We start from the raw sequence: 23375 nt of genomic DNA, 5'->3' as shown, positions 1-23375 counted from the left end.
TCCTCCCTGCGCCCACCCTCACCTCCCCCCTCTGCCCATCCTCGCCTCCTCCCTGCACCCACCCTCACCTCCTGCTCTCCTCCACATCTGACCACCACGAAATGCCTCACTATATTACTGACTGGAAATCTACTAGCAGCCATGTAAAACGACTGGGGACTCGTATTTGCTCTGACGCAGTCTGTGTCTGTCCGGCCGCTGCGGGTGCACACCCAGAGCCTCTGCCCGGCGCGGAGTCAGGGGCGGGCGTTCACCCCGTTCCAGCTCCCGTCTCCGAGCTTCCAGGGAGGGCACGCGAGACCTTGGAGCAAGGAAAGCAAGAGACTGTGGTGACTGCAGAGGAGTCCTCACGGGTCTCAGGACCCACAGCGGGGAGAGAAGGGCGCAGACGGGGGCCGTGGCAGCCAGGCCCAGTGGGCCCAGCCGCTGCCCGGTCGGGGGCACACGTGTGGGAGTCTGTGCCTCGGCAGAGCCGCAGGGGCGCGGTCCGTCTTGCCGGCCGCCGTCCTGGAGAGCTGGAGGGTTTGACGAGGATGCGTTTTGTGCAGGACGCTCTCACAGCTGCTTAGGCGGGCGGAGAGCAGCGCCCAGAGCCCGGAAGGGGAGAACTCCCGGCCACGCGGTCTGTGGGCGAGCAGGAGGCCGAGTGCGGCGGCCCTGCGTCCCTCGGAGCCCCCGCCCGCGGCAACAGGGTGCCTGGCACAGGGGGCTGCCACTGGAACCCGATGCGTCGTCCCGTGGTGCACGGGCGGCTGGGGGTGGCTCTCAGCTCTGCCGCCGGCTGTGGTAGGGTTGCCAGACTCAGCAAATAAAAATGCAGGATTCCTGCTAAAACTGAACCTCTGAACAACAACGAACGATTTTTTTTGGTGAAAGTATATCCTAAATATCACCTGGGATATACCTATATGCAAAAACCGTCCACTGATGATGTGAAATTCCAGTTTATCTGGGCAGCCGTGTTTTATCTGCCTGCTGCTGCGCGACCTTGGGCCAGTGCTCTGCCTGAGTTCCTCCTGCGGCCGTCGCTCCCTCTTCCCTCTTCTCAGATCCTCCCTCCAGGTCCAAGTCCCAGCACCCGCTCTGGGGAAGGCGGCCTGCCCGTGCCTGGGGTGGGGTCTGGGGCAGGAGGACGGGCCGGCCCCGGGGTCGGGCTTGGGACCGTGGTCAGTCGGACCCCGGGGGGCGCGTGGCGAATGCAGGTGCCCTCCCCACCCCATGCGCACCGTCCACCAGAGACAGACGGTCACTGCAGTCCCCCAGTGGGCAGGGACCTCCCTCCTCACGCAGTGAGCCCACATGGGCAGAGTCCACCCCGAAAACCATGAAAACATTTGTGTTCTCTTAGCCGTCCAAGAACCCTCTAGAACCCAGCCCTCCCTCACCACTGACATTGTTTCTGGGGTCTCGGCTCACAGCCTGCGCTGCCGGCGCCGGTGAGAGCCGCCCCAGCAGGGCACGTGCCCCGTCCTGCCGCAGGTACCTCCGCTTCTCGTCCTGCCACGCACTCCTCAGAGATTTTGTTGTCTCTGGGGCTTCCTGCTCACTTTGTTCTTTTTTTTTTTTTTTTTTGAGACAGAGTCTCGCTGTGTTGCCCGGGCTAAAGTGCCGTGGCGTCAGCCTAGCTCACAGCAACCTCAAACTCCTGGGCTCAAGTGATCCTTCTGCCTCAGCCTCCCAAGTAGCTGGGACTACAGGCATGCGCCACGATGCCCAGCTAGTTTTTTCTATATATTTTTAGTTGTTCAATTAATTTCTTTCTATTTTTAGTAGAGACGGGGTCTCGCTCTTGCTCAGGCTGGTTTCGAACTCCTGAGCTCAAACAATCCGCCTGCCTCGGCCTCCCAGAGAGCTAGGATTACAGGCGTGAGCCACCGCGCCCGGCCTTACTTTGTTCTTAATGGGGAAGAAATGTGCTCTGCTTAGCACGTTGCCTGGAATGGAAGTCTGTAAGCTGATGTCGCATTGGCCTGAATGAATTGTTGAACGCACATGTTAGTTTGATCATTTTCGTGGCCAGGTGTGTAACCTGAACACAGATTAACCGTGAGAACCTCTCGTCCCCTAACTTCCAGAACGCAGCCTGCGGACCCTCCTCTCGGGTCTCTCAGCCCTGGTGGTCTCTCCCACAGCTCCACAAGAACGGAGCGGGACATTCTGGTGTGTGTGAACACATCCGGACCGTGTTCATCTTTCACCCCAGCAAACTGGAAAACACACTCATTCACCTTCCGGCAGTGAGCACACTGAGGGCCCCGGACAGCAAACAGCCCGCCCAGAGCTGCCCGCGCATCCTCCGTGGCCATGGGCAGCGCCAGGCCAGCTGAGGACAGGAAGAGCAGGAAATGTCAGTGTTGTGAGGGTTGGTTTTTGTTGTTTTCTTCTTTCTCACACAAATATTCTTTCTTTTTTTTTCCTAAATCACGTGGCCAGAGGCTGGACCTCACGTGGACCCGAATGACGTGGTGCTTTTCTTCCTGAACAGTCGGGGACACGCAAGAAGCTTGGTGCAAACACAACAACGTCCTGGGAACATTCTGTTCCTGCAGCAGACGGGAGCCCGTCCCCTCCTCGCGTCTTGACTGGGCACCGGAGCGTAGGGCTGGTTTATCTGGGGCGGCCGCGTCCCTGGACAGCAGTCGACGCTCACGTCAGAAGAGTTACCGCCACCGATAAGGTGCCCGACAGCACACAGTCGAGTTCCTGGCTGAGAAGAGAAAAAGGTCAGGTTGTGAAATTTCTTATTTTTCCATTTTCTAAGAGAAAACCATCATTGAAACTTGTGAAGTGGTCCAAGAGAGGCCACTGTTTGGGCTGCGTGGCAAATGTGGGGAGCTTCTCTCAGCCCCTGGTCCTTGCTGTGCCTTCCGTGAGCTCAGCTCAGACGCCCCCGGGCGCCTGGGTCGGTCCATGGAGCACCGTCACTGGGCCGTGGTCCTGTCGGAATGTTCTCATAAGTGCCGCCCTGCTCAGCAATGTTAGTGCTTCAGAAAGAGCTACAGGGAGTCTAAGATTAAGAAAGCAAAGATTTTGGAAGTAGAAATGATTGAATCTTCTGCTCTGTCTTAACAACTCTGTAACTCTGAAATCATTTTGTAAGCACGAGAATGCTGTAAGAATTCAGTAGGCATTCAGGGCTCTGGTTATCCCCTTTATAAGGGCTAAATTTCTAATACGATTCACCTTTTGCCGCATAGATCTATTAGGGGAAATATGTGTCTTTTATTCCCAGTAACTATTACCAGTAATTTCACACTGTTTGACAGTGTCATAAATTAAAATAAGCTGTTACCGAGATAGTTTGGTGATAAGATATGAAAAATCTATTTTCAAATCACTGGGACACTTGAAGCCTGCCTGGCCCCAGGGCTCGGACTCCCCAGACGGCAGCCCTTGAGCCCTGGGAACCAGGCCCTGCGGCCGGGGCGGAGCGAGTCCGTCAGAGCCAGAAAAGCGGCTCCTGCTGCCCCCACCACACTGGTCGTCTCCTGGTTTCTGTTTCAGGATGAGAGCGGTTGTGGTCCTGGCTGTCGTGCTGGTCGTGATCTGCACTGAAGTTCTCTTCCCTTTCATCTGGAGAGGCAGAGAACTCCTCTGGGGTAGGTAACAAAGAAAATATGGTCTTTTGACCTTATAAAATTACCTTCAAAATTAGCAAAATAGAGAGCACAGTGGTGGTTTTGAGAGTCAGCTGGGACCCTGTAGGGTATGTTTCGTCACGTTTCACGAGGAAAGTTGTAGTTCTTAAGTTTAGAAGGAGTAAAGTACTGGTGTGGCATAATTCTTTCTGAAAGAGAACAGATTTTCCTCTGAGTACACAATAGGGAATGTCCATCTGTTCCTGCTCATGTATTTGAAATAAAAATTGCTATGGGAGTATTTTTGTTTCTTTCCTATAAAATCAATTTTTATTAAATAACCTCTGTGATGTGTTTTCTGGAATCAGTGTGCTACAATGTGAAATTAGGTTAAAAAAGCTACTGAGATAGAGTAGTTAAAATAATCACACATCAAACTCTTTGCTTTTCTTTTGCTAAAATAAACAAATAAATAAATTAAGTCCCGAACTCTGAGTTTCACTGATGTGGACATCAGAGGGGCCTTTGCCTAGAAATTGCAGCCCCGTGGACACTCTCTGGCCCCTGGGACAGTTGACACCTCCCTAGAGTCATCCCCGGCCTGTCGTGCTGCCCTGGGACCTTGCTCTTGCCCCCAGCCCCGAATTGGAGGCCTCCTCCGTCTTCCTCCCCCCGTCCCTGCTGCCCTGTCCACTGTCCACGCCCGGCCCTGCCTCCTGCTGGGAGCCACGTGTTTTCAACTTTCCTGAATACGGGGGTTCACGGCATATCGCAGGCTGTGCCGGAGCCCCCCACAGACTTGTGAGCCCTACGACGGCCCCCTGCCCACGGCCCGCACCGCTGGTCACACCACTCTGAGGTCGGGCCAAGCGGGGGCCCCTCCTGCCAGCCTGGCAGGCGCCGGGCGTGTGCGGCAAATGGGGAAACTGAAGAATCGCCCATCACAGGCGTGAGTCGAGAGCAGCAGGGAGAGTCTCCATCAAAGTGGTGTGTGCACCGCCCCGGCCAGCACTGGAGAAAGTAAAAACTGACTCCAGTGTTAAAGTGCCTCGAGGAAGAGTGGTTTTGCATCTTCCCCCAGGAAGTCAATCCTTCTAGAGCCAGCAGCGTGGTCAGTGTTCAGCAAGTGGTTTGTGAATTAATTACTTTGTCCTCTTATTTCATATTTGTTATAGTATCAGTGGTATAAAACAATAGTAACAAAAGTCAGAAGCCAAGTAGCTAGTTGTGAGCAAATTGCTATGCATAAGAGATATTCGACAACATACAAAACATTGCATACCACATTTTTTATTTTCGAAATTGTATTTTTGTAAATGTCAGGATAGGCAGTATCTATAGCTTTACTAGAACAATTTTTTATTATAATTTCTCCATCTATGAGAGACTTGACTTTTTTTTTTGCTTAAACTTTCAGTAAATACATAAGTAATGCAAATACAGCAATTGATAATAAAGCACTTTGGAACACATTTTACTGTTCATTAGAATATTTTGGGGTGAAGCTGACCTACTACGTGCTTACTTTGTAAATTACTTATTTAGAAAATATTATTTGTCTCATAATGTTTCAATCCTATATTCTTTGAGATTGTCTTTTCCAGTTTTAAATTCATGTGGAAACTGACACTAAGTAATTTTGTGTGTGTTTGGATTCGCATCACTTGTGCTCACAGACTGTGAAGCGAAACCAGTAGTCATTCCCTACCCGCCGTGCAGAGCAAACCCAGAGACAGACGGGCAACGGCACACCCCTCCTCCCGAACCCGGATAAGTACTCAGTGGACAATGTCAGTCCTGGATGCACAGTTCGGGCCTCACCAGCCAGTCTGAAAGTTGTAGAAATGTACAAGTACCAGAGCGAGGCCTTGGCACATGCTTAGGCTTGTGTGGGGCAGGAGAAATTCTTGCTCAGTAAAAGTTCCAGAGTGGGATCCCTGAAAGCCAAAGCTCAAAGAGAAATAAACTTCAGCGCCTGAATCTACTGTGACAAAAATATTTGAAAATGGAAAAAGATTTCATTTCCGCCCCCCCAAAATGTAGGCACGACCATTGTAGGAGTGAGAAAAATGTGATATAAATCCCTTCTCTACAATCCTGAATAGTCTGTTTGTCGTGGAACCGCCCCCGTATTCATCACCGACAGACTGAGATGCATCCAGTGTTTGTGCAAAATCAAGATTTACGTGCAGTTATCTTCACGGCAAACGCTCCGTGAGTTGGAGGAAGATTAAAAGAAAACAGAACAGCAGGAACAGAGGCTCTGCCTGCAGACCGAGAAATCTGGGAAGATCGCCTGAGTGAATTCGTCTGAAAAGGAACGTTGGCAAATGCATTCCAGCTCTCTGGCTTCAGCAAGCAGGGACCACTGAAGTGAGCAAAGCGCGGGTCTGTACGCAGCCCCGGGGCGCAGGCTTGTGCGGGGCACAGCGCAGGGGCCTCATGTGGGGCGGGGCTTGGAGAAGGGAGGTTCCGACTTTCCCGGGTGTGTGTGTCAGATGAACACTCTTTGGAACAAGGTAACTTCCTTATTCTTCCTGAAATGCAGCATTTTTTGCACAATGCCTTCCAGAATTCCAGCCCTCTATGTGTAATATGTGTGAAGTAGAACTTCCTGGGGGGCAGTGCACCCTACCAGAGCCGCAGCAATCTGGGGGGGCACACCCCACACGGAGAGCCGGCGGCAGGGGTGTCCCCAGACCAAGTGATTGAGGCACAGGGCTCCCTAGAGTTTAGTTTTCAGTTCTAAAAAAATAGAAGTGTTGGTTTCAAAATCTCTAAGGCCATGAGGCTTCTGCTCCGGACGGCCCCTCACTGCTGGGGCCGCTCTGCGCCACGGCAGAGACCACAGGAGGAAGAACGTGATTGTGGGACTGCGGGTGCCGCGACGGGTTCAGAACCTGCCACCCCCACACGCCACGGGGGCCGGAGAAAAGCTCTGAGCTGTGGCAGCCGGCGGGAAGCAGATGCAAGGAACGCTCTCTGCCCTCCCCCGTTTGCTCAAGAGCAGGACACAAATGGCCAGAAGAGCCCACTCCCCTCGCTGCCAGGAGGGACAGGGGCTCATGGCCAGGGAGCTCCAGGCCCCGCCCAGCCTGGGATCCGAGCGGCAAACCTCACTCCGCAGCCCTCGTCTTCCCGAGCTCCCTCCTGTGCTCCTCTCCTCACAGTCGCCCAGGCCCTTAGGGGCTTTTCCTCTGTCTTTCCCGTTGCATAGAACGTATCGTACTTTTGTTAAGATGAGACAGAAGTCCCAGTTCTAACCACCCTTTGAATTACGTCTGGGTGCTCCTGTGTTAGGCGCAATGCACGCATCAATAAACTGCCCTGGTCTCTCCCGTTACTGTCTTTGCCAGTCTGGTGTGCAAGGCCCCAGAAAGCTGGTCTAAGACGGGCAGGGAGAGAAGACTCTTTCCTCCCCTATGGTGGACGTCGGCTGTCTCTGTTCTGCCAAGAAGTAACTACCTTGAACAGCCGAGATCCGCTCAGTTCCCGCAGAGATGTGAGACCGTCATAGATGAGAACTATGTTTTGTGGGGGAAATTTTACAATACAAAATATGTATGTATTTCTTTCATAAAATTTAAAAGAATAATGATATGCTAGTCTATAAGGATCTGCTGGTCTATAAACCTACTTTTTAAAACTCACTACAATGTTTTAGTAAGAAAATAAACCAGAGAATAGGCAATATGTGATCAGTTAAGCCTAAGTAACAGCATATTAATAATGTCAGTATAGGTCAATAACAAGATCTCTTTAGCAATTGCCATTTCCAAGGGCGGTGGAGACAGAGAAACACATTTCTCCGTATTAAATCAGTTGATTCTTCAATAATTGCCAAGCACCTGCCGAAAACCAGCGTTCAATCTGAGCAGCGCGGGAGGACCGGGGAGAGAACGTGCCCAGCCCCGGGCAACCGCGGTGACAGGCCCGCCCGCACGGGCGCCGCGAACGTGAGGACCAACTTCTCTCTGGTGTCTGCAGATGAGGAGCGTGAGGATTTCAGGAGGAGGAGTCCTGAGCTGGAGCTTCGAGGTCGAACGGTCCACAAGGTGAGGGAGAAATTGGGCTTGATGTCCGGAGCCACCGAAACATGCAGACGGGTCTTGGTGAAGTTGCGAAGGTCGAAGTTCCGTATGAGGAGCCCGGAGCCTCGGGTGCTGCGGTGAAGGCGCAGGCAGGAGTGTCCTTCGTCTCGGCAAGGTCTCTGGTGACAGCGCAGGGAAGGACGGGGTGGCTGTCAGGGTGGCCCCACTTCTATGCAGGCGGCCGTGACGCGCACCCTTCTCGAGAGGCTTCACGGGGAAATGGACCCACCTCGGGGAAGGCGAGGAGAGAGCTTTGCCGTGTCCTGCTCGAGGACCTGACTTGCCGGGGATGCCTCAGGCCATTGGCTCGGCCGGGGTCCAGAGGACTACGGCGCATCCAGGCGAAGGTGCTCGTTGAAGGTGGGTGTCTGGGTGAGGCTGCTGGGAGGAGGGAGGAGGAGGGGCGCGGAGGTCTGTGGTGGGGGTGGTGGGGGCGGCCGGCGGGGGGGGGGAGGCGAGCGCGCGATCTGGGGGCGCGCGGGGTTTTTGTGGGGCTGTGTGCCGCGTTTTGTGCACCTCTCTTTTTGGCAGTGTTGTGGGGTGTCTGTGTTCTGAGGGGCGAGAACCGCGCGCGGGTTTTGTTTTTTTGTGTGTCTCTGTGCTTTTTTTTTTGAGGTGTGGGCCGCGTGTGGGTGTCTCTGTGGCGCGCTGTGGTGTGTGGGGTCTGCGCCATGTGGGGGCGCGTGTGACCCCGAGGTGTCCGCGCGCGGTGTTGTTCTCGCTGTGGGAGCGCGGGGCCGTGTGTGTGCGCGGAGACGAGGCTGTGCGTTTTGTTTTTTTGGGGGCTGTGCAGCGTGTCTAGGGGGGTGTGGGTGTGATATACACACACCCCCCCTGTGTTGTGTCCGCGCTTTTTTGTTTTTGGGTGTGGGTCTCCGTGTGTGTGATCTGTGGGTGTTTTTGCCGCGGCGCCCGCGGGTGTTGTCTGTGGTGTCGTGTTTTCGTGTGTTGTTGTGGTGTGCGTGTGTCTCGTCTTCTCTGTGGGCTTGTGCTCCTCCCCGATGGGCTCCGCCACCGCCACTGTCCTGAGCGCGCGCTCGCTGGCGGGAGGCCGGCTCCCCGGTGCGGATCCCAGCCACAAGCTCAGGCCAGGGTGATGGTGCTGGACCCAGGTGGAGCTGCTGCCCCGGGCACGGCGCCCTCGGCTGCACCCGGCCGCTCCCTCCCAGCCCTTGCCCACGGGTGTCCACTCCGGGAGACACGACCCGGATCACTCTCTGCCAGGCCCGGGGAGGACACTCTCCACCCCAGGCACTCAGTGGCTTCGTCCCAGATCCCCAAGAGTTGACTCGTGACAGATTCTCTCCTAACTCTGTTACGCTGCACTTTAGGAAATCGGGGGGCCAAAGACCCCCTGGAGCAGGGCAGAGATACAGGAGCAGAAGGGACAGTGTGGACGGTGGCCTGGGGCAGGGCGGGGCATAGAAGGCCTCGGGCTGAAGCTTTGCACGCGCTGTAGGCGCCTGTCCAGGTGACATCTCAGGACGCCAGGCTGGCCCTGGGAGACCGAGGCACCCGGTGTGGTCTCAGCCCTCGGGAGCGGCTGGTCTGCAGGGCCTCCTGTTTTCTACCGGTGTGGCGCACTCCGCTTCTTCTCGCGGGAAATAATCATTAACAGTTAGATGTGTGGACAGAGGCCGTCGGATAGCCCAGTAATGCCAGGCTTACTCATTAGTTTATTTTCTGGAATATGCTGTGATACTTAATTCTGAAGATAAATAAATCTACCTTTTATAAATAGTTTTATTTCTACATAGATGTGTAATGCTCAAAAATCTTCTGACACTCTATTTATTTTTAGAAATAAGCGTGTTTTCTTTGATGAAGTGTTGATTACACAAAAGTCAGTTCAGCGACTCAAGTCACTCTGGGCCTTGCGGACGCACTTGCCACCTCCTGTCATCCGACCTTCGCATTTTAACCTAGAAATGGGACCTTAACCTGCTAAGCTTTCCAAGTACTAAAACAAATAAGAGTGTTTCCATTGGAAATCGCTGGTGTATTTGAATAATTTATGTTTTGTTAAATGTGCAAATAGGCGAATATTATTATGAACTTTATTACTAATTTAGGCAACTAAGATATTCAGAAAAGAGGTTACTCAGAATCACTAGAAGGGGTCCGGCAAGTGACGAATTACGTGTCAATGACTCCTCGTCCTGTCCCGCAGGCAGCTCTGCCAGGTGGGGCTCAGGCCCCTTGTCACGGGGGCGCCGAGGCTCGTGGAGTAAATAATCTCCCCAGGACCTCGTGGTCTGCCAGCCACGGAAGTCCTGTGGCTGCCACGTCCTCAAGCCAGACCTGGCGGACAGAGATAAGAGTGACAGAGTATTGCTGTGTTGGCCGTGTTGTGAGTGTCCCATGTTCCACCCCCAGGAAAGATGGAGGACTCTCACGTCATCAGCGTCGTGGAGCAGAGCAGGATCCTGGTGGACGGCGCCATCCGACGCACGATGGAGAGGTGAGGGGGGATGGGGCCGCCGGGATACGGTGGGAAGGGGGGATGGGCCACCATGACACAGTGGGAAAGGGGGATGGGGTCACCATGACACAGTGGGAAGGGGGGATGGGGCCACTGGGACACAGTGGGAAGGAGGGATGGGGCCACTGGGACACAGTAGGAAGGGGGGATGGGGTCACCATGACACAGTGGGAAGGGGGGATGGGGTGACCATGACACAGTGGGAAGGGGGGATGGGGCCACCGCGACATAACGGATATCGCCATCTATGGCATGGGGGAAGGTGCGTCACACTAACTAGGGAACGGGGTGGGAGGGACACCTCCATGAATGTCACTCGTATGTGCCAAGTGCTCTGAGAGATTCTTCACAGACATTGACTATTTTAATTTTCATAGTTGCCTCCAAAATTGTTCCAATCTCTCCATTTTGCAATTAGGAACTGAAGCTCACATGCGTTAAGTCGCTTTCAGTGTCTGTGTAAGCAACTATCAAAACTAACACTGAATCCCAAATTCTTTTTTAGCAAAGCTGAGGGGAGAGCACCACGGTGCAATCAGTGGTTAATCGTGCCCTGGTTATAGGACGTGGAATGCTTAGTATTTAGTACTTGGAATGCTTAGCAGGTTAAGGTCCCATTTCTAGGTTAAAATGCGGACGTCCTGGTAGAAAAGTCAGCGTCCCCGCTCGAGAGCTGGGGCAGACTAAGGAGGGAGGAGAGAGCAGGTCCCAGGTGTTGGCGGTTGGGATACAACCGACGGCAGCATCACTAAGGTATAGAGATTTAAATCCATGCCTCATCCTGTCTTGAAATGATTAACAAACACCTTAATTTACATCTACAACAGACACCACTGTTCATGATATCATGGTCTCATGTTACAATTTTTGCAAAAACTTAAAACAAACAAAAAACTGCCAGGCATGTGTATCCTCACAAGTTTATTATTTTGCTAGAAGTTGACTGAAAATTATACAAACTTTCAAGATACAAAGGATCACAAGGCAGCAGTTGATGTATTCCAAATTGCCATTAATGTAGCCAGAAAAAAATAACTTATCATCCATATCGACTGCAAGTTTTTACTTATTCTCTACGAACTTTAATCAAAAGGGAAAGAAAGAGAAAAATATTTCTCATAAGCTCAACCACATTTTAGTATGTCTAAAACTGACATGAACTACCCAGGAGAGATTGGAATAAGGAATGGTATGAAGTGCATATATAATGACAGGTGTATGTTACTCTGTTAGTAACAGTGGCCGTTAACAGACCATTTGGCAATTCATGCCTCGACCCTAAAGATAACTTCTAGTGGTCAGTGCCTGGGACACAGGCGCCAGTCAGGGGTTCCTCACTGGAAAGATTTACTTTTTGATAGCTCTCAAAAAACACCTACATACCTACCCCAACTGTACTCATTTCCTTAAGAGATACTGTTTCCACTACCTGTCAGCCACTGGGCTCAGTGCTGGGGATGTGAGGATGAACTGAAAACACGGGCCGTTCTGAAAAGCCCGCGTTCCTCCTGTAAGGGCAGACACAGGAATAACGCACTCGATTTAGGGATGAGTTCACTACAGATAATCGGAAAATATTGTGGTTGGTTGGTAGAACCACCCTTGAGTAAAAGTCTTAATGATCATAACGTATTTTTATATTTCAAGAAGAATCTAGTTACTTTAGAGCTGAAAAGGAACAGAAACTTTTCTGAATAGTAATATCCAACGATAGAGTTGTGACTAAGTTATGTCTCTCGCTCGCTCGCTGACGGCGGCCTGGCACCACCTTTTGGAAAGGGAGGTGAAGAGAGAGTGTGACCCACAGCGGAGGGCCTGAGGTGTCACCTGCTCACGGGCTGATAGCCCAGCTTCCCCAGCTCTGTGGGGCAGGGACGGAGACTTTACCCTCAGCAGCAGGCGCAGCCAGAGTTCGCTGAGACTGACTCCCACAGAGCGACAGAGAAGGCCAGGGGACACCCGCACGCGGGCGGGTCACATCCCACGAGAGGACCCTGAGCTCAGGGAACCCAATCTTTCGTATCGAGGAGTGAGCCTGCCCTCCGTCCCTGCTCCCCGTTCTGCTGGGAAGTGTAGCCGTGTGCTCTGGAGGGAGAGTGCACCTCTGTCTTCCACCCTGGTCATTATCCAAACATGCTTGAGAAGATAGTGAACTAAGAGCTTTGTTTTCATAGGACGTGAAGAAACAACCTAGACCCGTGGGAAACTGTCCCTCAATAGTCTCCACCCCTCGTGGACACACTGCCAGGGCATCCTGCAAACTGGATGGAGGGGTGCAGGCATCTGGAGCCCCCAGAGCACAGTCTGCTGTGGTCACTCCGTCCCTCCGCCAGGGCCTGGCCACGGCAACTTCAGTGTCCCAAGGTGGCCAACTCCTCCTTCGGAGTTGGGTGTGCACCTCCAGGAGAGGACAGTGAGGCTGACTCAGCCCTCAATGCGGCCATGCCGCAGGTGCTCAGGCGAAGCTCTGAGCTGTGACGATGTTGGAAGCGTCATTGCAAAGGTCCGCTCTGTGCCGCCTGTGCAGGGACCCTAGGTCCTCACATGCTAGTACTCAGGTGAACCGTGAAACCCTGCGTTGGTTCCCTGCAGTGGGAGCTGCGGAGAGCCCAACAGGGCCAGCCAGGTACCTGTGCAGGAGGACAGGACACCGGCAGGTGAGACAGGATTGTGGACTTCCTATTCCGTGGGCGTGTTTGTGACTCTCACCATAGATGGCGTCGTTGCCCCGCTCCGCTGCTGCGGCTGGTTCTCCGCGCTGGAGCAGAAGGACGAGGTTTCCAGCCAGGTCACCTGCAGCCTGGGCTTGTGAGACCTGGACGGGGTTTGTGCTCCGATCCCCCGTCCCCCTGGCTGGGACAGAAAGAAATCGTGTCTAGGTCTGGGTGAGACGGCCTCTCTCAGCAATTGATGTGAAAACCAAAGGAGTTCAGATATGGAAGTTTAATGAGGGCAAATATTAGCCGTTTTCTTCCCCTGTTCAACTGACACATTATTTACCCTTTGTATCCATCCCTTTTACTAAACCTGCCAACAGGGGCCGTGTGGGTTCCGCCTTGCACAGGGCCCGGCACATCAACTGCGCCGTGGTAGTTACTCGATAAACCTGCTTCATTAACTGGTAATTAAGTACCAAAGCAACCGTTAGTAAATAACTAACTTCATATCTCCTATTTGTGCTGCAGAAACCTCAGAAAAAGGGAAATTGTTTCCGCAGAGCAGCTTCTGTCTTTCTCCAAACTGCCCGAGTTGACGGGTGGGGCCGTTTCCCGGGCGGCGGAGATCATGGAGACCTCGATCCGAGCGATGGGACTCCAGCGATCTCAGCATCCCACCGGTAAGCGCCTCGTGCGCCCCCTCCCAGCCCCGGCGAGGACCCACCGACTCCCTTCCGGGTGGCGTGTTTGGAGACGTTTCCTACGTGACACCGGGCGGGATGTGGTTCTGCCCCTGCAGGGCACAAAGGCTGCAGTTGTTTAAAATGCTCACCAGTCAGTCGTGGCATCCGATTTCTGTTAATCTGGAAAATAACTGTTCCTCTCTATTCAAATCAAATCTGGAAAACCAGTGTAATAAGTTAAACACCCTGTTTTATGGTATGAAATGATTTAGGGATTTTCCCATAGTCCCCTCCCTAGTTAAAACTTGGGGAGCTCATCATTGGGCCCTTCTTAATGAATTGATCGAGGTTTTATCAGTGCAGTGCCACGAACTACTTGATTTCTGAGTTCTTCCTTCTAACTAGCTCTAGGTTAATTGGTGCTATTTACTTCACTTTTAGAATAAGACAAACTTAGCAAAACCAGGATTAACCAGAATTCTCAGACCCTAAACTTAACAGTGAAGTTTAATTGATTTTTTAGCAACCAAAGTTTCATTTGAAATGGTTTTGTTTCCAACCACGAGGCTGAATGATGCTTCCAAGGACCGTTGGTCCACTGTCCTGTCACGGCGTGAGCTGGGACTCCTGCAGAACGGGGGTCTTCCTGGCTCACGCCTGGTCACTGTGCCCCCCGCCTCAGTCCGTGGGTGCAGGCGCTCAGGAAGAACACGCCGATGTGTGGTCCTGGCTGTTGTGTAGAATTGTTTTCACCCTGAGAGTGGCCCGTCTAGGGGGTTTAGAATGCAAGGACAGTGACAGGAACCGGACAGAGTCCTCTTGCTTCATCGCCAAGCAGGACCTACGCCCGGGCTGCTTCCAACGGGCTCGTCACTGCACAGCTGTGGTCACTTGGTTCTTTTTCGCTGGGCATTTTCCTGTTGTGAAGGTTCACGCTTACTTGCCTGTTTGAGGGACGCACGCGTTGTCCTCCATTAGCTGAGTGCACGTCATAGCCGAGGTTTACTGAGCTGTTCCCGTAGAGTCTTCACGTTGAGGTTGTTCCGTGAACATTCGTTATTAAGAGACTTGTTTTGTTTCTCTCCTACCTGAAAACGGAACGCTTTCCTCCCTGGGTAGTTTCCTGTTGAATGTCTCAATTTCACTGGTATCTGGTTAATCACAGCTGTAAGGCATTATCCTCAAAGATTTGTACAAACCATCTTGAAGAGGTAACCAATAATTACTTCTGCTGACGGACAACAAAACTGCCCTCACTTTGATTTGTTGAAAAACATATAAATGGTGACAGAATTGGCAAAAAAGATAAATAAGTGAAGGAGGGAGACTGTTTTCTGGGGTCTAATCTAGAAATATTTGCAAGAAGGGAACCAAAAATCAGTACGAAGGAAAAATGAAGTGTTTCGTAGACGATGGGTACTAGTGTGAATATTTGCACTAGTTCTAGTACTTCGTCTAGTAAAAAGTAGGGTTTTGCATTGGGGTGGGGGTAAGTGCTAGGCATTCTCTCCCTTCCAAAGACCGGGGGCCTTTGCTTGGCACCAAGGCCTCACTGCACAGTTGTGATAAGTTAACGTTGCGGCGCGTCCTGTGAGTGTCGGTGACAACTCGGAGACGCGGCTTGCCGCGCTATCCCCTGGGGATGGGAGTACTGAGATTGCTTTTCTGAAAGATCACAAAGCAAAAATAAGTTCCAAAAACCCACATTCCCAGCAATAAGGAAGCTCAAGGGAATTACGTTAGAAGAGCAATTGATGGAGAGGCAGAAGGTAGACTTTGGCAAAGAATGATTTAAGTTACACGTGACCCCAAATTCAGATGCTGGGGCCACTTTTAAGACTTCAGCAGAACATTTATTGGTGGATCTATGATTACAAATAGAGAGTTTATGGTTTCTTCTTTTTTCTCAGATGTCTTATCAGAAGAGCTACTCAGTATCGTTGCGAATGTGTCCGGATGCCTCCCCTACATGCTGCCACCAAAGTGTCCAAACACGTGCCTGGCCGACAAGTACCGACTCATCACAGGAGCTTGCAACAACAGGTATTGCCTGTAGGGTTCTCAGTCTTCTCGTGACGTGGGATTGATCGTGCTTAGCCGCCGTCGCGAAGGCAACACTGTGTGAGCCCCTCCTGCCCTCTGGGAGCCCCTCCCCCGGTCTGGGGAATGGCTTTGCCCCCCCCCACTGCATCCCCTCCGCGCCGCCCACCTCAGTACCACCAATCACCCTTACAGATCCCGCAAACCCACAGAGTGGCCCCATGGTCCGTCTGACCGACAGCTCAAGCCAAACACTCAGGCGTCATCCTCCGCGTCCCCAACCCCCGACCCATCGTTTCAGAGGCGTCGAAGGCGCTCGTTTCCACCCTGGAGACACGCCTTCTCCCCTCGCACCGCCAACCTCAGCTGAGGTCACCCGAATCAGCCCCTTATCGTGACACAGCAGCCCCTCCCCTGCTACTAATCCACCTGCTGCGTCCAGACATTCAGGCTGCCCTCTGGGGCCAACACCACCCCGCACCTCCTGACACCCCCCTGGCTCCCCCTCGCACCCAGAGCGAGCTCTGCCCTCTGCCTGTCCCACGGCCTCCTCTCTGCTTCGCGGCCTGACCGTGCCCGTAGGGGCCTCCTCCCTGTCACCGGAGCTCCAGGCTCCCCCACCCCTGCAGGTCTGAGTCCTTCTGCCCCCTCTGCCGGGAAGCTCCGTCCCAGGGGCTCGTGGGGACCCCACTCGGGTCACCCTGGTCTCAGCCCCGAAGCCTCCGCACCAGAGGCCCACCCAGCGCCGGTAACAGGGTCCCACCCACCACCTTCCGCCATGTTCTCTGCTGGATTTCCCCGTCACTTGTCCTATTGTAAATTTCCTTCTTCACGTTTCTTACTTTTTGGCCCCCGACCCCAGCCCATGCCTCCCCGCGTGCGTACACGAGGCCGCGTCAGTTCTGCCTGCTGCGCGTAGGGCCGGGGCTGGCGGGGCCAGAGCAGGGCGTGTGGGAGCCGGGGAGGGGGCGGCAGCACAGGGGCCACCTGCGGTGCACACGGGTGGGACGGGCCGGCTGGGAGAGGCCCCACGTGAGTCCCAGGAGCTGAAAGAGCGCGCCCACACGCCGCCGCCCGGGCGGCCACACCTGGCAAACACATTGCCCGGCGTCTCCCAGCATCAATCCTGAGCTTTACGCTCAAGCCCTCCTGAAGCTGGAAGTTTAGAATTTCCTTTCTCTTTAGAATTCAGAACATCACAGAGTCCACAGCGCCTAGGGCCAGGAGAGAGGAGCAGCCGTCCTGGCAAATCACTGACCCAGAGCCGTGCGAGCATAGGCAGCTGCCTCCCTTATAGAGCTTCCCTTCAGAAGTGGTTCCATGCGTTTATTTTTGTCAGATTTATGGCCAATTCTCCACTGCTGCCATTAATCCAAATCTAATACAGGTGCAATGTGCACAATTGGTTGATCCCACTGGGGACAGAAGCTCTTCTGACACGAGCTGATCCATCTCGGGGAGAGCGGGTGCAGGGCGGAGCAGTCCAGAGACACATCTGTCCTGCGCCCTGTGGCCAGGCCGGCCACTAACTGTGAGGACAAAGTGACACATTGGCTGAGTGTTCACTCGCTCCCCTGTGGGTGCTCTGGGCTACGGCAACATTCTAGTGAAATATAAAAGCCAATCAGCAGAAAAAAAATTCCCTGCTTAAGCAGTTAAATTAACATTTCATTATTTTAAATTGAGTGATATCACCCCTCCCTGTGAGCCACACTTTACAGTTTCAGTAAGGACAAACCAACCGTGACGAGTCTGAGCGCTTCGTAAAGCAGCGTCCAACCTTCAAACCCCGACTTACGGCCCCTGATTAAGGTGTCACCGTCCTGTGTTGTTCGGCGAGTTGAGCCAGTTTGTGGAGACCAGTGAGTGTTAATGATGGAATCACCCTCACTCCGGTCCCTGCCGACGCACAGAGCAGCCAGGTGTCCCCAGACCCGCCTGTGCCCGCGACTGGTCCTGACCCGCTCCCGGGTCGAGTTGCGGCGCGTGAAGGACGAGGGCAGTCAAGTCCCTTCTCGGTAGCTTCAGGGACCGCGTGGTGGCCTTAGGGACTTGTTGGGGGGAGGGACTGCTCAGTCGGCCTCCGCGGCCAGGATGGATCTCGCCTTCACGCGTGGACGCTCGGTGCCGAACTCCGACCGTTCTGCTAGAGCCCGTTCCTCTCGCTCCCGCGCAGAACATCCCGGTCAGTAGGTTCCCATGACAGTGACTGAAACATGTTGTATCCAAAAAGCCCACAATTTAGTGATAAAACCAACTAATTCTTAAGTATTTGTATTCCCAAACACTGCGAAAGTTTTTAAACATCCTTCTCTGGTCATGGTTCTTACAGATTGCACCCCCGTATTTTCCAAGTGTCTGCACAGCAGATGCAGGAGGGGATTTCTAGAAGCCTAGATCCCAATCTTCTCCATTCCGTGCTCCCTCGTCAAACGTCCTCCCAGGCCCTGCACCGCAAGCGTCCCCGTCCCCACGCACCCTCAGCCCGCAGCCAGGCCCTCGCCGCGTCGCCCCGCCTTGTGCCCACCACGCAGGTGCCCAGTTGCCAGCAATTCCTGCAGGGACTTGGCCGATAGACGCTGTGAAACACGGACACCATGACAATGTCACACCCTAACGATCAGTTTTTTTAAATGAAAGGAACAAATTTTTCGCTAACAGAAAATCCCCTTTTTTGATCTTCAAATTGATATTTCTATTCTAATCCCCCCATAATATTCTTCCAAATGTAGAATATTTCATGCTTGAAAGTCCTTTATTTTTTCCTTTTATATATTCCTTTACTTTTACATTTGCTCTGTAGATATTCATGTTTATATTATATTTTGATATATTCATTTATTGTATTTTATACATTTATATAGTTGTATCATGCATTTATATATTTGCACATTCATATAATTTATATTGCATATTTAACATATTTATATATTTCATAAATTGCAACTTCAGATCTAGAAAATTTGCAGTGGGAACGAGGGTCTAAACGTTAATTGTTTTCTTCATGAGTGAGTTAATTTTTACAACCACCATTAGAACACAATTGATTAAATCAGCACGACTGTATTACAAATGTTGATAATTATTAAGCATAGAGGTAAATTTGTATTGGAATGAACTCACCGTTGAGAGGGAGGAAGTTTTAGCTGGTTCACGGGAAAGTTGGGTGAACCTCCACGTGTTGGCCAAGTGACCAGGCACCCGACTGACCTGAGGTCCCTGCTGACACCTGTTGTCCCAACATGATCACTAAGAGTCAACAGTGCTGCTTTCGCCTCCAAAGTATCCCACCCCATGAATTATACGGACACCCTACCTGTGGGGAATGAGACGTGCTTCAACAGCAGCCCCGTGCTTATTTTCTGCCTTTGCAGACGAAAGATCCTTAGAAACTTGTTCGTGTGACTATATCTTTGAAAACACAGTCTTGTTATAGCAACAAAGCTTGGTCCTCAAAATTCCTTCTGAGACACATCAGAAAGTGAACATATAATGAGCTATCCGAGACATAGCGCATGAATTTTAATTATATGTGCACCTTTTCTACTTAGGTATACCTTACTTAACGCAATATACTCAGAAGTAGTTTTTGATGTCAAATAGTAATAAACACACCTTTGCTGCATCATGCACTTTAAATATATTTTTTGTCAAAATATATTTTTACCAGTGGAATAAAACTGCAGATCGGTCTACTCGTGGAGAACACCGATATTTAACCTAATTGACTGAGTCCGTTCTCATTGTCAAATAGATCAACCAAACACGACTTCCTCTCTCTCAGAAAAGGCCTGACTTTATTTTTAAATGAAACAAATATATTAATGGTTCCCTGGTCAACTAGCTTACTTATAAATTTAGAACATTGCAGCAAGTTCCAAAGTTTCTGCAAGTTCATCCTTCTAATGAACATAGAATATAGGAAGGACATTCCGGGTGGTTTATGGTGCTTTGATTAAAGGATGGTGAAATACCACAATATTTCAAATTTTCTCTATGTTTGGAGCCTCAGAAGTTTCTTTCCTCCAGAGAAGTGCCCGGTACATTCTAGAAGGGTGGTAGACTGGCTTTGAAGAACAAGTGGGAGAGAACTCCAGGGAGGGGGCACAGGGGCACCCTGGGGGCAGCACACCCAGACAGACGGTGCCAGCTCGGGGTCCCCTGAGACCAGCCGAGTCCACCTGCTCCAGGTGTGCCCCCGGGGGGAGTCGTCTTCAAGCCTAAGGTCCCAGGGAAGCCACTCGCTTACGTCCCTTGAGAATGGTGTGCTATATTGGGGTCTTGCCACGTCCTTCTCCTCCCCGGCTCACACACCTGCGCACGTTCATTTCCGCAGAGAACACCCCCGCTGGGGCGCCTCCAACACGGCCCTGGCGCGGTGGCTGCCTCCCGTCTACGAAGATGGCTTTAGCCAGCCCAGGGGCTGGAACCGTGGCTTCCTGTACAACGGGTTTCCGCTGCCGCCGGTGGGTACCTCAGGCTGGAATTGGTCCCCATGTGCCGACACGGGTCCCTGGTGCCGGCGCAAACTGACCCTTCCTGAGATCTCGTGGCTGTGCCTGGGGAACCGTGCCGTGCTCTACCCCCCCACCCCTCCCTGAGATCCTGCGCCTCCTTGGGGTGGGGTCGCGGTCTCGGGGCAGCCTAGGAGCCCCTGGAAGGCTGAACTCACTCAGCGCGTGGAACAGTATAGACTCAGCTACGCTTCATCCAACTCTTACAGCTCCGATCTTGACAGTCACTCCAGTATGTTCAGATAAATTCCTGTATCCCTCAGGTAGGCCAGGTACAGCCAAAGACGCTTTTTAATTATCGATAACGAATGCGCTCATTTATGTAGAGGTGAAGATGATCACTTTGCTCCCAGAGGTGAATTTCTTTGCCTGACAGACCCAATCTGCTGGTCTATTTGCTCCCAACTTGACCATTCACTCCAATGGATAAGCCAGTCTGTTTGCTTTTATCCTGTATTTAGTAAGGGAATTCTCCAGAAATAAAACAGAGGCTGCTCTGTTCAGCCCAAAGAATGTTCTGGACTAGCTCCGCCCACCACACGGGCAACCTTCCCAGATGGCAGTTTGGCAAGAGGACCCTGCGCTCCCGGAGCTGGTGGGGACCAGGGAGCGTGGCTGAGGCTGCGTGTGCCCGGCGAGGCTGGTGTCAGTCACGTCCGTGCCGCCCTTAGCGTGCGGCGAGTTCTTGGCCTCAACTGGAGCATCCCTCACAGGGGGTAATAATAGCATCTCATACCTTGTGCTGGACACGGAACCAATTCAACTCCTGAGATTCTTGACTCTGTTATGAGGCTATGATTCTATAAACCCGTATTTGCTCGGATTACATGACTATTTAGATAAATCAGTGCCCAAGTATCTTTCGATGTGGACGATGTGTTAGCTTCCTTGTCCCGCTACAACAAATTACTCCAGATTTAGTGGCTTAGAGCAACACAGATTTCCCATCTTCCAGTTCTGCAGATCCAGAGTCTGGTGGGGTTTTCACTGGGCTCGGATCAAGGCGCCGGCAGGGCCGGTTCCTCCCAGGGCTCTAGGGGAGAGCCATTTTCCTTTGCCATTTCTAGAGGTGCCCATGTGCCTTGGCCCAGGCCTCGCCCTTTAAAGCCAGTAGCCTGGTGTCTTCTTGCCCTCCCTCCACACCCGCATCTCCCCTGGCCGCCGTCGGGAAGGGCCTCCGACCTCAAGGACCCCTGTGATTAGACTGGACACGCTCGGAAGTCCAGAGCAATCTCCCATCTCAAGCCCCGTAATGTAATCACATCTGTAGGTTCCAAGTATTAGGGCCTGGACATCTTTGGGGCCCTCTGATCCCCAAATATTCACATCCATTCCACATGAGAACACATCCATCCCATCTCAAGGACCCCCCAAATCCCACCCCATTACAGCGTCAGTTCGGTGTCCAAAACGCAACCCAATCTCACTGTTGAGAGCGTCTAAGTCAGGGATGGGGAGAATGTGGGCATGAGGCTTCCTGGACAAGAATCCTCTCCAGCCGGATCTGCGAAACCGGGAAACGGTTGTCTGTTCCCAAAACACGATGGCGAGACGGGCACGAAATACAGTTACAGACTTCCCACTGGAGACAGGAAGGGCTCGGGAGAAAAGAGCAGTCGCTGATCCCAGGCCACTTGGAAATCCAGCCAGGCAGACTCCACCAGGTCACGAGAACTCAGAACAGTCCTCGGTGGCCGGGGCTCTGCCCTCTGCACCCTGAAAGCTCAGCACTTTCATATCCGTTCACAGATGAGGAAACTGAGGCTGAGAGCCGTTAACCAACAGGCCCTCGGATCACCACGAGTCAGAGTCAGGGACCCAGGTCCAGGTGTGTCTCACCCAAAGCGCAGGCTATTCCCACCGTAACCACGGGGACTAGATCTCTGAGCACCCTCAGTTGTGTGACCAGGACCCACACTGAGAAATGTGTCACCTTCCTGCCGTGAGGCGCCTTTCTGCGTCCTGACAGACGTCTCTTCTTGCCCAGGTACGGGAGGTGACCAGGCAGGTCATCCAAGTTTCGAATGAAGCTGTTACGGAAGACGACCAATATTCTGACCTGCTGACGGTGTGGGGGCAGTACATCGGTCACGACATCGCGTTCACGCCTCAGAGCACCAGCAGAGCCGCCTTTTGGGGGGGAGTCGACTGCCGGCTGAGCTGCGAGAACCAAAGCCCATGTTTCCCTATACAGGTAGGTTTGATGTTTTCATTTCCATTACGAGACTAGTCAATGCCATTTAAAAGGTCAGTCAGAAAAGCATAGAATGAAACGCCGAAGTCTCCTTTTGCCCGATTCCAAGGGATGACTGCAGTCGTGAATTTCCATGCATCCCACTAGAGGAAGGTATCTGTCATGCGTGTATGTAACGTATACATGTGTGTATGCACACGCTTTTTTTCACATCCCTGTGTCATACCATGAGCACGCTCTGTGCCCGGTAAGGGTCACTTAGCAATAATTTTTATACTTCTCTCTATATAACCATGTGGAAAAAATTTGACTGTTTTATGACTTCTCGATATTCCATGTGTGCATTACAATTTATTTAACCACTTCCCTCACTCGTGAGCATGTAAGTTGTTTTAGCTTTGTTGCTGTTGTTACGCTGCCGCAGGTGATGAAGCAGAGAATATATTTGTGCCGAAATCTTGGTGCACGCACACGCCTAATGTATAAAGGGCAAAGTGGCTAAATCACAGAAGAGGTGCACGTGGGACTTTGATAGATACCGCAGAATTTCTCTGCATTAATATTGCGCTAATGTTCACTCTTACCAGAAAAAAAAGAGACAATACAGGTAGGGTTTTTAATTACTTTTCTTTAGAAAATAGCTTTGAAGCTGGCAAGGGACATTTTCTATTATATTTAAGAATGGAGATTGTCGGGCTCATGTCCTCAATAACATTCACTCAGTAAACCTTGCTGGGCAGCAATTCTTGCCGTGCTGGGCTGTGCGCTGGGCAGGTGGAAGGGAGGACAGCCCACCCCGGCTGTGCTTTGCCTGGGGGGCGGCCCAGACAGTGAACTGGCCCCTGCAGAGGAGGCCCCAGCTGGCAAGGCCCCCAAACAAAGTGGCCCAAAAGGAAGAATTTTGGGCTGAAGCCTTGTAACAACCACCATGTGGCCCCATAAGGGCTGCACCAGTCATAGAAATTGAATTCTAGGCTGGGCACGGTGGCTCACGCCTGTAATCCTAGCACTCTGGGAGGCCGAGGCGGGTGGATCGCTCAAGATCAGGAGTTCGAGACCAGCCTGAGCAAGAGCGAGACCCCGGCTCTACTGAAAATAAAAAGAAATTAATCGGACAACTAAAAATATATAGAAAA

The 23375-nt window shown here is 52.2% G+C and overlaps 1 protein-coding gene across 3 annotated transcripts in view; it reads left to right on the top strand.

The window, feature by feature from the left end:
• Positions 1–3505: 3505 nt before the first annotated feature.
• The window catches only part of TPO (thyroid peroxidase), a 65497-nt gene continuing 45627 nt past the window's right edge, over positions 3506–23375 (top strand). For all 3 annotated transcript variants that reach the window (XM_012662175.1, XM_012662174.1, XM_012662173.1), the window contains exons 1-6: positions 3506–3599; positions 10046–10130; positions 13337–13488; positions 15402–15534; positions 19868–19997; positions 22033–22239. In XM_012662175.1, the coding sequence (XP_012517629.1) occupies positions 3506–3599; positions 10046–10130; positions 13337–13488; positions 15402–15534; positions 19868–19997; positions 22033–22239 (801 nt within the window). The remainder of the gene's footprint in view (positions 3600–10045; positions 10131–13336; positions 13489–15401; positions 15535–19867; positions 19998–22032; positions 22240–23375) is intronic.

The sequence above is a fragment of the Propithecus coquereli genome, unplaced genomic scaffold (genome assembly GCF_000956105.1).
Source record: "Propithecus coquereli isolate 6110/MARCELLA unplaced genomic scaffold, Pcoq_1.0 Scaffold753, whole genome shotgun sequence".
Lineage (NCBI taxonomy): Eukaryota > Metazoa > Chordata > Mammalia > Primates > Indriidae > Propithecus > Propithecus coquereli.
The sequence above is the reverse complement of the archived record's forward strand: the minus strand, read 5'-3'. Positions and strand labels throughout refer to the sequence as shown.